We start from the raw sequence: 12,567 nt of genomic DNA on the forward strand, positions 1-12,567 counted from the left end.
TGCTGCCGGGCTTAGGGAGAAATAGTTATTTTCTGCTAAATTGGGCTGTAAGTGTAATTGCTGTGTAATCTTGGGAACATTAAATTACAAGCTCTTTATTTGGTACAGTGTGCAATTACTGTGGCAGTAAAGAGCAGGTTGCATGTTATCAGTATTATATAATGTGTTATCTGATATCCTATACCCTGATTTGGGTGGTGCTGGGGGGTGGCTCGGCTCCGCTGCCTGAGTGTATTCCACTGCAGCAGCTTCCCATCCTGCATATTATTATTATTATTCACTCGGGAGAGCTGGCAGCAATCCTCTCCTCACCCGTGTCCGTGCACAGCTGGAGCCATTCTTTGTGCTGCTGTAGACAAGGTCAGCCAGGAGCTTGTGTCCTGTGAGATGGAAAGCTGCTGCAGAGTTGCGAGGTGGAGCGGGTGGGTGTGAAATACTGCCTGTATCCCTGCACCTCCCAACTCTTCTTTTGCAGTGTTGTCCCCATGGGAACGACAGCCAAGGAGGAGATGGCCCGCTTCTGGGAGAAGAACACCAAGTCCAATCGTCCCTTGTCCCCTCACGTCACCATTTACAAGTAAGAGCCTCTTGGCCTCCGCAGCTTCACACTGGGTCACCTCTGGGCTCTGCCATCCGACAGCCCCGTCCCTGGAGGCACCCTTGGGTGGGAGGGCTGTGCATGTTCCCACTGTTGCTTCAGGCAGAGGATGAGGAAACCCTCTGAACTGCACTGTGAACAGTCTGAGCTGTGTGTGGGAATCACAGCCTCCCCCCCCGGAGCTGATGACATGTTTTTATACAGGCTGTTGTAGAGGGGTACCGTCCCCCCAGAGCTGCACCTCGATTTGCTTGGGCAGGGCAGCGTTTCCAGATGTGTTATTGAAAGGCAGCTGCCTCCACGGAGGGCGGTTGTGCAGAATGGCTCATCCCGCTGCGGAGTTGGCAGTCCTCAGGGATAGAGGCAGGAGGCCAACTTGGGGCCCTCGGGTTCCCTCCTCAGAAAGGTGACGGCTTCTTTGGGGCCGGATCCATCACTTTTCCAGTTTCTCTCATTTGTCTGTGAGCCTGGATGCCCAAACCCTGCCCCTTTGTTCCTCAACTGCAGGAGCATTACAGTCTTCTCCTGTTTCATCTCCCTTTAAGCTTTCTCAGCAGACGCCCTTCCCCTTCCCAAACCTGTGTCAGTGGCATTTGCCATTCCCAAGCTGCCTCTGCAAATTCCCCTGTCTCTCCCCTTTTGCTCTGGCTGGATTCCGTGAATAACTCTGAGTGCAGAAGTACCCGCCCAGCAGCATGGAGCTGTCTAGGAATAGACGGGCTGTGCTTTGTCCCGCGGCCTTGGAGGCCTCCCTGGTGTTGTGCCCCGTTTTGCTGACACGGTTGGTTGTTTTTCAGGTGGTCCCTGCCCATGGCGATGTCCATCACGCACCGGGGCACCGGTGTTGCGCTCAGCTTAGGTGCGTGCACCTCCCACCTGCTTATGGGGGCTGCGGGAGGGAAGACCCCTCTGACTCAGAGACGTGACTCCAGGTGGATGTTTTCTCTCCTCTGTCCCCGGCTTCAGCAATGGGTTTTCTCCTGGGAAACCTGTGCTTTGTCCTCTCCTTTTCTCCATCCCCTGAATATTTCCCCACCCCCATTTCTCTGTCCCCGGGTCCTCTTGTGCTGCGAGTGGCTCCAGTCCTGCAAAGGCAGCGATGCTCCCCTGTATGTAAAAGCCTTTGCAGCAGTTGGCCTGGCCTGGCAGCTTTCTTTGGGGCCTTCCCCAGCCTGGAAAAAGCTGATGTGCTGCTCCTGTTCTCAGCCCTTCTCTTCTGGGGCTCTTTTTTGCTGGTTTACCCTTACAGGAGATCCTGTGTGAGGGAAAGACTGACAGGCAGACAGAACTCAGAGCATTTGGCTTAGCACAGGTAGATTTTTTCAGCTTCCTGGGAGTGGCTGCTGCTTTCCTAGAGATCCTGGTGGGGGAGAAGGTGGTGCCAGCATCAAAACTAAAAAACTCCCTCCAGCAATTTGACTTGCATAGTTAGACTGAGTGATAGGATGTCTAACTGTGAAAGGCTGTTTTATTTCCTTTAATGCCCTCTCATGGCAGCAGGAAGGTGCTTCTCTGGTAGTTCCCTGTTGAGGGCAGGGAGCTGCGTTGGTGTTTGCAAGAAGGGCAGAGAGTGAAGGCGCTCAAGAGATTTGCAGGGCTGAGGACTTGCGTTCTTCACTAAGCAGACTGAGAGGGAGCTGCAAGGGCTGCAGCCTGCGCTTCTCAGTCTGGCCTGCCATGAGGACTTGGGAGTTGGGCTCTCAGAAAAGGGCACCCATGCGCCCTCCTGCTCCCACATCCGCACGTTAGAGCCCTGGTGAGGGCTCGGCTCTGCCCCCAGGCTCTACTCCTGCCAGGCCAGCCGGCTCGTGCCCAGCTCTGCCTTGCAAAGAGTGACACGCATCCTCTGCAGCAGAGCAGGGGCTTTGAGCACGGCAAGGTGATTTTGCCTTCATGCACCCTGTGAGCCCAGCTGGCTCCTTCAGGGTGGCTGCATGCCCTGCTCCATGTGTGAATCCAGGGCATTGCATAGCAGCCACGCTGGCACCACCCCGCTTAGGGATTTTATCTCCAGGAGCTTGGGATGTGCTTGGCCCCGTGGGCTGTGATCCCTGTCCAGCTTGCTGTCAAGTTGGCTGCTTTGCTGTGGCTTTTCTGCTCTGATGCATCAGCCTCTGCTGGTGGGGAAATCATCTCCTTCCCAGGCTGATGGAGCACGAAGGAACATTGCTTCTGCCGACCACAGCTCAGCAGCTAGGAGAAGGAGGGGGAAGTGTTCAACTCCTCTCTCCGTCAAGGCCTGTAATTACAGGAGCCTCTGACTTCCTGCGCTTCTTGCTGGGCGAACACAAAGGCCATTGAGGAGACAAGTGGCTGAGCGCAGAAGCAGCTGGTTGACTTGTGCTGCCAGCGCTGGCCTCAGCCGAGGTGCTCGAGCTAGCGTGCTGCAGTGTAATCAGGCACTATTGAGCGGAGGGTGAATCGCGACTTAGCTGACTGCTGGCTGCGATCGTTCCCATTCTTTTGGTAGCACCATCTGGAGACACCCTCTTGGCCTAGATATGAGGAGAAGCTGCTGCAGCTCCTGCAGCTAGCGCAGCCACGCGTGTCAGGCTGCCTCTTTGCCTGCCGGTTCCTTTGCTGGTCCCCGCCGTGGCAGCCTTGCTAGATTGCTGCCTGTGTCAGGGGCTGGCAGCGGAGGGGTTTCTGTCCTGAGATGTGGACTTTGCTGAAGAGCTGCCACCTTAGATTTCCAAACTTCATTGTCCCTTTAACCTTGAATTTGGGCTGGTTTGGTTGAAATTGCATGAGCTCACACCAGTTTGGTCTCTGTTCTATGAGTGAGTAATGCAGCCCCTGGTGAAGGACCCAGATTCAGGATGTTGCTGCCTCACTTTGAGTCCTCAGCACCCCAGGGCACATTGTCACGGTGCAGCTGGCACTGCCACCAGACAGGCAGAGCCCTTCTCCCTCCTCCTCCTCCCTCCATAGGCTGCCATGAGCTGATGGTGGTTCAGGCTGTGTCACCAAACCAGAGATGTGGCCTGGGGCTCTTTGCAGGCATTGAGGGACTGGTAATGCTTCTGCTGGCTTGACCTGGAGGCTTTGTCTTTCTCAGGAGTCTCCCTCTTCAGTCTGGCTGCCCTGCTGCTCCCAGAACAGTTTCCCCACTACCTGGCCATGGTGAAGTCACTCAGCCTGGGGCCTGCTCTCATCTACTCTGCTAAGTTTGCTCTGGCTTTCCCCTTCTCCTACCACACCTGGAATGGAGTCCGACACCTTGTGAGTAGCCCCTGTGAGGGGCTGTGCGCATGCTGGGGGGGTGCAAAGGAAGGGTAGTGTCTGCCAGCTGTGGGAATGCCGGGTGCGGCATCTGGGAAGGTGCCCTTGGAAATGGGAATTAGTCACCTCAAGTGCTTCTGAACCTCAGTGCTATTTTTGGGTACATTTAAGTTGAAAAGAGCATCACTATGCTGGTGCGTCACTGGGCGGCACATCTGGCTGAAGCATCCCCCCGCCTCTCCTTGGCTGCGGGAGATGGATGAAGGGTGGCAGGAGCAGCGTTACAGCCAGAGGACGTGTCCACAGAGCTGCAGGCTTGAGCCCTGCAGAAGTGCCACCCGTTGCTTGTTATCTCGCCCTCGTCATGCAGCTGTTGTGCTGTGATCTTCCAAGTGTTTTATAGTATTTAATGAGCCCAGAAGACATGTGGCAGAGGATTGGAGGCAGCGCTGCCTGCACAGAAAGTAACCTGTGATGTTTGCCCGGTGCTGAAGTGTGAAACAAGCATCTCTGTTCAGCTGAGCTTCCTGTGTTTGACAAAGGAGGGGGAGCCGGAGAGCTGAGAGTTTCTTGCTGGGAACAGTACAAGATGTGCGGCTTTTTGTAGTCGATTTTGTGTTTTCTGTAGCTCCAGATAGGCTTGATTTTTATGGGAGCAAATTGCAAAGGCAGCTGGCCTGGAGCGTGACACAATCCTTCTGCTCTGGGCCAGGGGAGCATCATGTGCAAAGCCATGCTGTAGAAGTGGGCTCGTGCTGCAGGCGATGACAGCTTCCAGTGTTTCCAGCACGGAAACATGGGACTTGAGCACTGTTGGATGTTGCATCCTGTACCGGAGAGCAGCTATTATGAGGTTCTTGTGTCAGAGTGCTGGGAGGTGCCTGGCCGAGCTGTTGGGGTGAACAACAGCCATGTGCTGTGAGAGGAGCCCCCTCTGTGGGCCCTTGGGGCAGCCAGTGGCCAGCTAGCAGTGCTGTTAGTGCTCGTTACCTGCTTTTCAAGCACTCGGCATCGGACGAGGTCTCGGAGCACAGGGCCTGCAGCTGGCTGAGCCCTGCTTGCTCATGGAGGTGCTGTCGGGCAAATGGAGCAGTCATAACCGGCTGCTTGTTCAGAGCATCGTGAGTCAAATGTGTGCTGAAGTCCCTGACTGCACATATATATTAGGATGCCAATTAAATTGTCTGAGAAGGAAACCAGCAGCGTTGGCCCCCAGCTGCACTCTGCAGCACAGCCCATTGATGACAGAAGGGGAGTCAACAGGGAGCAGGTTCAGTTTAGTGCCTCTGCCCCAGGTGCTTCTCTGCTTTGAGCCCCGGGGACTTGCTGGCAGGCTGGGAGGAGGTGTGTGCTCCCCAGTCTGCCCTCAGCCACCCTGCTTTTGCTTGGCCAAAGTCAGGTGAGAGGCGCAAACCCGTATGCGATACCTGGGAACTGAGGACGCCCAGCTCCGCGGTGCCATTCCACCATCCCTCCTTGCCATACGGGCTCAGCCTGGCCTCCACGGCTCACACCGTACCCCAGGGGTGTACGCAGAGGTGCTGGGGGCTGTGGCTCATCTCCACCTACTCTGCTCTGCCCCCAGGGATGTTAGCGCTGCCTCAGATCTGCGGATTGCGCTGTGCTTTATAACCTATTTCTGTCAGCAGGAGAGAAGCAAGCGGAGAGCAGCTGCTGCTTTTGAAGTGAACCTGGTGTGCTGCGGCTGCTGGGGATTCGGGAGAGCTCACGGGCAGCTTTTCCAATAGATGGGGGGCTTGGTGGGGAATAAACTTCCTCTGGCACGGCACACATGTGCCTGCACCCAGGGAGACCCCTGCCCATTGTCTGCAGTGATGAACACTTGCAGCCCTCCCTCTGCTATGTACCCGATGGTCCAGAGGCTGTTTTTCAGAGTGGTCTTGCTAGCTTTTATCAAAAAGACGTGCCTTTCTGCCTGTGTCCAGCACATCCCCCATCAGCCCTGTTGAATTCACCCTGCTGTGTCTCTTCTCTCCCTGCAGGCATGGGACATGGGGAAGGGGTTCAAGATCCCCCAGGTCAACCAGTCTGGGGTGCTGGTCCTGGTCTTGACCCTGCTCTCCTCCGCTGGCCTTGCGGCAATGTGAAGGTGCCTCCTGGTTGACGGCCTCCCTTTTTTGTTTTGTTTTGTTTTTTTTTTTTATTGAAGATTTCCTCCGTCCTGGCCCACCTCAAGACGTGTGTGGGGAGGGAGGCGGGAGGACAGACTCCTGAGTAAACTACAAATCTTTGGGGAAGGTGGCACTTGCCCTCCTCATGAATCTTGTGGATGATCAGAGTTGCTTTTCATTAGCAGGCGCCATGTGCTTGACCCCTTGTCAAGGGGCACAGGCCAGGCTGTCTCCTGCTGTGCTGCATGCTGGAGCAGCCGCAGAAAGCTGGGCACAAATTAACAGCTGATTCTGGCACATTCAGTCGCTTGCAGAGAACTGCCTAGCTTCTTCCAGGCAAACTCCAGGGCGTTTCTTTTCTCTGCTCTGTACTCAAGCTTGAGACAATGCAGAATCTGTGTCCCCACAGGTCCGAGTGGGCTCAGGGATGGCTGCTAGTGTGTGTGTAGGCCCAACGCAGGACAAGCATCTCCATTGAGGCAGCCCGTGCCAGGGCAGGGAGAGCAGGCAGAGCTGCCAACGCCAGCACCCGTGAGGGGAATGGGTGATCGGTGCCGTCTGGGTGCTGCACCAGGACCCTGCGCTTTCAGAGCCTGGCAGCATGAGCCAGCCGGGATGGAGTGCTCAGATCTGCAGAGGTTCAGTCCCGACTCCTTATCCTTGAAAATGTTGCGATTCAGCCAGCTTTGGGGCCCTGGAGCCCCTGCCAGTGTAAATGTCTTATTTTCCCCTATTAGAAAGTTATTCTGTGTCTGGCACGAGGGGAGGGATGTGGTTTTCTGGTCGCATGTTGCCACCAGCTCTCATTTCAGCACTTGCCACTTGTCCACCTTTGCAATAAAGCAGCCTTGATCCTCCACACTGAGCCACTGAGTTTGTTGTCTGTGCTTGATGCTGTTCACTTAGGCGAAGTCGGCCTGGAAGGGGTGTTTTGCTCTGAGATCCAGGGAGTTGCCACTTCCCAAAGGAGCTGGCTGATGGAAAAACAAACTGTTTGCAGTGTTTAGAGGCAGGTGTAGAGCCTGACCTTTGGAGCTGGCGGGTGCCGGGTTGACTTGTCTGTGAAACGCTCCCAGGCTGGCAGAAAGGGATTTCCTACCTGGACTGCGGTTGGTTGTGCTGGTACAAAGGCCTGCACCAGATCCAGGAGCTTTTTGCTCAAACTGGACAATTTTTAATGCTTGCCACTGGGAGCAAAGCTTTGCAAAGAGGACACTCCCCAGCAGGAGCTGTCATGCTTTCCTGTTCCAGTGAGGGTCTTGTCTCTGTTTCAGGAAGGATCCTCCTTCCTGTTCACATCATCAGCCAGCAAAATGTCAGCTTTATGGGGAACATTTGCTCTCCTCATCGGGCTTTTATGGAGACCTGAAGTGGCAGGAGGGGAGCCAGTCCAATAAAGTGCTCCAGGATCCCTCACGCTGGCCAGGCTTGTTTCCATGCAATTGCTTTTACTTCTGCCACTGATCGGAGCCCGGTCCCTCCCACTTGCTCAGCTCCTCTGCCTGCCTGCTGGACCTAACAAATCTACCACTCCTTTAATTAGCAGAAGGCATCGCAGCCCTGAGGGGACGTGGAGCCTCAGAGATGAGAAATCACAAAGAAGGAAAAACTGTCTGCTGTCAGCATGGCAGAGGGAGAAGATGTACAGCCGAATCCCATTTGGTGTAGCGGCATGCCCCAGCAGGAGAGAGCTTCTCCTGGGTGAAAATTAATATCGTTTAGCTTTAAACCAATTACTTCCTGCAGTTGCTGAAATGGCTTTTATTTGGAAGCCACTTCTGCTTGCTAATGAGCTATTCTGTAGTGCTTGCCAGCTGCTAACAAAGTTAGACTTTGCTGCATCTCTCAGCTGCGCTTCACAGACTTTATTTCCCTTCTGTGAGCAGTGGCAGGGGGCTGGCAGCACTGCCCTGTGGCTGGAGCAGACGGGAAATGAAGCCAGACATGCCTTTCTTCCCCCGGAAGAGACCGCTCAAGGAATGGGTGAAACCAACCTGCAATGGTGAGGTTTCTGCTGCTCGGTGCAGGGAGAGGCTGGGTGAGCCGTGAGTGGCTCCAGGCCTGCAGCTGGTCCCATTTCCAATATGAGATGCTATTAAATGGGATGAGCTGAGATACAACCCGGAGAGAGCAGCATGTCTGACCCCGAAGCACCATGCACACCCGTGGAGCCTCGACCTGCCTGGGGCTCTGCCCTGAGCTACTGAAACAAAACATGGGGATTTATTTTTTTTTAAACATGTATTTTTCCAAGTGCCATGAAAACACAATTACAGGTCATGTGGTGCTGTCCCAGCGTTGGCCTCGCTCAGGCTTCTTTGACACGTTCCCCTTCCTCACCCTTGGGGGTAGGAAAGTGTTTATTTGTATGCATGTCTGAAGGGGTGAATGGTTTGTGGAGGAGGCCAAGAGAGACAAGGAGGGGAAAGGGAGGAGACCAAAGCCAGCTTTGAGCCCAGCACGAGATGGCTGCCCAGCTCTCACACTTGTGGCACTTCCTCTGGGACCAGCCTCTTCCCATCCTGCATGAGGCGATGCCCTGAGCCCAGGGGATGTGCCCCCCAGGGCTTGGCCTCCACGGAGCCTGCCCGGCTGGGAGCAGGGACCTGCAGCAGCGTGGCTTGCCAAGGGCTGGCCTCCCTTGGAGTGGGGTGGATCGAGGCTGGGGTTTTGGGGGAGCTGATGTCCCTGCGTCGGAGGTCTGTCACAGCAGGCTGTCGGGAGCGCGTGGTTTGTCCCCTGTGCTTGGCCTGCTGGGAGCAAGGCTGGTGCGCAGCCAGGGGCTGCAGGGACACATCTGCCTTCAGCTGGACCTCTGTGCAGCCGGGCTCACGGGAGGGCAGTGCCGCAGCCGCGGCTGCTGCTCCGGGGCCAGGCGGCAACTCCAGCGGCTCCCCAGGGGAGTCCCTGGAGGGCTGGATCCCCTCACTGGATGTCCGACTGCTCCTTTGGGAAAGCTCCTTGGTGGTTTGCACGTCCAACCGAGGCTCTTGGGGCTGCACGAGGGAGATGCATGCTATGCTCATGGAGCAAAGATGGGGATGGGGGGCAGTGGGAGAAGGCAGGGAGAACGGACTGAGCAGAAATTCTGGGGCAGGTGGATCTGGGCCAGCTCCTGCTGCCGTGGAAGGGCTCACTGCAGCGCTGAGCTCCGTGCTGGACTCACTGCAGCACTTGGGGCAGGGACTGCTCTGCCTGGGGACAAGGCACCCTTGCTGCGGTCCCCAGGGAAAAGCAGGGAGTGGAAAAGGGGTGCTGGGGGCTCCCAGAAACCCTGCGCATAAAGGCAGCCCCTATTCTCAGATGCTTTTCTCCAGGAGGAGAGCGGCAGCTTGTGAGCTCCTCCTGCTGGCACAGCAGTGGCCCGGGCACCCTGCCAGCAGCGGGGAGATGAGCCCAGGTTGGGGGTGAAGGCCAAGGGAGTCCCAACCTGAGAGCAAGGGGAGATGGTGGCCCAAGCACTGGGCACTGCCAGGCTGAGCGCATCCGGTTGGATCTACCAGCAGGTGCAAACTGGGCACATGGGAGGAAGGAGTCTGAAACAACCCCTGGGAGAGAGGGAAGAGGCAGAGGGAGCTGCAACGTGCAGCCCTGCCTCTGCTGCCTTCTCCTATCTCTTGCCCTTCCCTAGCCTGGTACGGGCCAAGGGTGGTACAAAATGCCACTGAAATCTGCTCGTGGGCTGGAGTGCTGTCCCTGGACCCCCAGAGAGGGGTACCTACCTTCCCAGTGATCTCTGTCCGGAGGCCGTTGCAGGCGTGGGTCAGGGCAGTGGGTTGGCGGATGTGGTTAATGAGCCGTGCAGCGGCAGCGGCTGAACGGGAGGTCAGGTCCAGCCTGGCTGGGGGAATCCTCGGCGGCATCTCCCAGGTCCCCACAAATGCGCCCCATGGGGAGGCCTGGGAGGAAGAGGGACCTGGTGAGGGTGTTGGGGCCCCAAGGTGCCAGCTGAGGGGCAGGAGCTGCCACCTCTGTTCCCCCCATGGGTGCCTGTGGATCTGGCTCACCTGGGAGCGGGGCACAGTGGGGAGCAGGTGCCCTCGGTCATCAGCAACGATCAGCGTGGAGCCCTCTCGCGGTGAGGGGCGCTGGGGGAGTCGGGGGTGGATGTATGGCCAGGGATCCCGGGAGGGGGTCTGGGGGGGGGGTTGAGGAGGGTCCTGAGGGGGTCTGGGCCAGAGCTTAGAGGGGTCCCAGGGGTCTGGTCTGGGGATGAGGTGGGTCCCAGGGGTCTGGGCCAGGGCTGAGGGGGGTCCCAGGTGTCTGGGCCAGAGCTGAGGCGGGTCCCAGGGATCTGGGCTGGGGCTGAGGCAGGTCCCAGGGATCCAGGCCAGGGCTGAGGCGGGTCCCGGGGGTCCAGGCCGGGGCTGGGGGCATGTCGGGAGTCCTGGGGGTCTGGGCGGGAGCTCAGGAGGGTCCTGGGAGTCCAGGCCGGGGCTGGCGGGGGGGGCGGTCCAGGGGTACCTGCCGGCCGGTCCGGGGCACGCTCCAGTTCTGCAGGCGGCGGGGGCTGAAGGCGTCCTCGTACTGCGGGGAGAGCGGGGCCGGTGAGAGCCGGCACCGGCAGCGGCAGCGGGCCCGGCCCCCCCCGCGCCCCCACCTGCCCCGCGCCGTAGCGGGCCGCCATGCGCCGCGCGCCGTCTCCTGGCAACGGCCCCGCGTGAGCTCGCGCCGCGCGCTCCCCCTGGCGGCCGCGACGGGTGCTGCCGGCGGGGCGGGGCCAGTGACGTCACACCAGCTGTTCCGCGCCGGTACGGCGGGTCTCGGTGCCGGTGCTGACCGGGCGGGGACAGCCCGGGCTGGGGCTGGCGTGCTGGCGGGGCCGGGGTTAAGGCCGGGGCCAGGATTAGTGTTCAGGCTCTGCCGGAGTTAGGACTGGGGTCAGGGCCAGGGTTAAGGCTGTGGCTGGGACCAGGGGTACCTGCGGGGCACGGGGCTTGGGTTAGGGCCGAGCCTTTGGCGGCGGGTTCGGCTGGGGCAGCCCCCGGCCCGTGCGACCCCCCGGCTCACCCACAGCCCTGGAGCCAGTGTGGGTTTAGGGTTAGGCTTAGCATTAGGGATCGGATTAGCATTGAGGTTAGCGCCTGGGTTAGGGTTAGCATGAGGGTTAGGACTCATGTGAGGCTTAGGCTTAGTGCTAGGGTCCAGGTTAGGGTCAGGGTTAAGGTTAGGGGTTTAGGTTAGGGCTTATTGTTAGTGTCAGGCTGGGGTTAAGTTTAGGATTATGAGCAGCATTGCATTAGGGATAGGATTAAGATTAGGGTTGGGGCTAGGCCATGCAGGGTCTGGGCACCTTTGCCGTTTCGGGCTGCCCTCGCTCCCTGTTCAAAGCTCTCCTTCCTGCTGCAGGGTGCTCGGGGGCTGCGGTGGCTGTTCCCCCCCTCCCATCCCCTGCCAGACCTCGCAGCAGCCCCCAGGCAACAGCTCCCCGACATGTCCTGGCTTGCCCAGCGTCCTGGCCGGCATGGGGCACCCACGGCCGTGTGGCAGCGTTCCCCGGCAGCAGCCCCAGACAGCACCCATGGGTGCTGTGGGGTTGCGTCAGCAGCGTCTGTACGGGGATGCTGGACAGGCGCTGCCAGGAGCGTGCCAGGTGCCCTGCTGCCGCCGTGGCATTAACTGACCCATCCCAGGATGAGCTTTCCTCCACTGCGCTGGTAAATCGGTGCTGCCCAACTCCGCGGGACCTTCCCGAGCACGGTGCCGGGGCTGGCAGCCGCCTCCTCCCTGGGGAGAGGCGAGGGATGACAGGACAGCACTGAATTCACTTTAGTTTATTTCTTTTCATTTTTTTCCTTGTTCCAAACTGCAAATCCTGGTGCCAATGGCATCTCGTCTCAAAAAACAACCAATTGCTAAAGCCAATGTGGAGGCACCGGTGGCGCCGGGCCGGAGGCGGGAGGCTGCTGGGCAGCTGGTTTGGGCGATTCGGGGCTGCCACGTCCCTGCTCGATGCCAAGGGGATGGGCTGGAGAGAATAAATATTGCTGCACTAGCGAGGGATGCCTCCGGGCGTGGAGCCAGGAGCCGGCCCGAGAGCTGGGCTGTGGCTTGGGGGGGGACATACAAAAAAGGGGCCAAAAAAAAAAGAAAACCAACAAAACAGACTGATGAACCCAAACGAGGTTTGCTGGAAAGCCGGGGCTGTTTCGAGGGGGAGGAGGGAGCTGGATTCCTGACTTCAATTTGCACGGCAAGCCGTGGCAACGCAGCCCTGCACCTCTTGGCGCTGGATCTCGGTGGTGCCGCCGGCTCTGGGCTCACGGTCACTCCCCCCATGGAGCCGAATTGGGGTGGGCGCGGGGCCGGCGTGGGTTACAGCGCCGGGCAGGCGACCTGGTGCCGGATGCCCTCGTTGCACATAAGGGCGGCTGCCCGCTCATCGCTGTCACCGTGCTGGCACTGCATGTAGCTGATGCCATGGGGCGAGTAGCTGTGGTGGGCGCAGACGTTGCAGGCGCGGGTCATGGTGCCGCCTGTGCTGCTCCTGCGGGCAGAGGAGAGCCCCGGCAGCACCCATCAGTGCTCAGCAGTTCCCAGTGGCGCACATCAGCACACACTGGTGCCCAGCGGCACCCATCGGTGCCCACCGATACTCATCAGTGCCTGTCAGTG

The 12,567-nt window shown here is 58.6% G+C and overlaps 3 protein-coding genes across 3 annotated transcripts in view; 1 reads left to right on the top strand and 2 right to left on the bottom strand.

Moving 5' to 3' along the window:
* Nucleotides 1-509: 509 nt before the first annotated feature.
* On the top strand, nucleotides 510-6,594 carry SDHC (succinate dehydrogenase complex subunit C; the record flags this gene model as incomplete). Its single annotated transcript, XM_082011480.1, has 4 exons — nucleotides 510-577; nucleotides 1,396-1,457; nucleotides 3,657-3,820; nucleotides 5,824-6,594. 4 exons carry the CDS (start codon nucleotides 510-512, stop codon nucleotides 5,926-5,928), a joined length of 399 nt encoding a protein of 132 aa, XP_081867606.1. The 3' UTR covers nucleotides 5,929-6,594.
* Nucleotides 6,595-8,432: 1,838 nt separating this feature from the next.
* On the bottom strand, nucleotides 8,433-10,579 carry CFAP126 (cilia and flagella associated protein 126; the record flags this gene model as incomplete). The annotated part of the gene is made up of 5 exons (XM_082011594.1): nucleotides 8,433-8,948; nucleotides 9,675-9,851; nucleotides 9,960-10,319; nucleotides 10,417-10,479; nucleotides 10,553-10,579. The coding sequence occupies 5 exons, from the start codon at nucleotides 10,577-10,579 to the stop codon at nucleotides 8,433-8,435; spliced, it is 1,143 nt and encodes a 380-aa protein (XP_081867720.1).
* Nucleotides 10,580-12,267: 1,688 nt separating this feature from the next.
* The window catches only part of IGSF9 (immunoglobulin superfamily member 9), a gene marked incomplete at both ends in the record, with an annotated part of 11,078 nt that continues 10,778 nt past the window's right edge, over nucleotides 12,268-12,567 (bottom strand). The window contains 2 exons of the mRNA XM_082011595.1: nucleotides 12,268-12,439; nucleotides 12,543-12,558. Of these exons, the coding sequence (XP_081867721.1) occupies nucleotides 12,268-12,439; nucleotides 12,543-12,558 (188 nt within the window). The remainder of the gene's footprint in view (nucleotides 12,440-12,542; nucleotides 12,559-12,567) is intronic.

The sequence above is a fragment of the Phaethon aethereus genome (assembly GCF_964289735.1).
Source record: "Phaethon aethereus genome assembly, chromosome: 28".
In the NCBI taxonomy this organism is placed as follows: Eukaryota; Metazoa; Chordata; class Aves; order Phaethontiformes; family Phaethontidae; genus Phaethon; species Phaethon aethereus.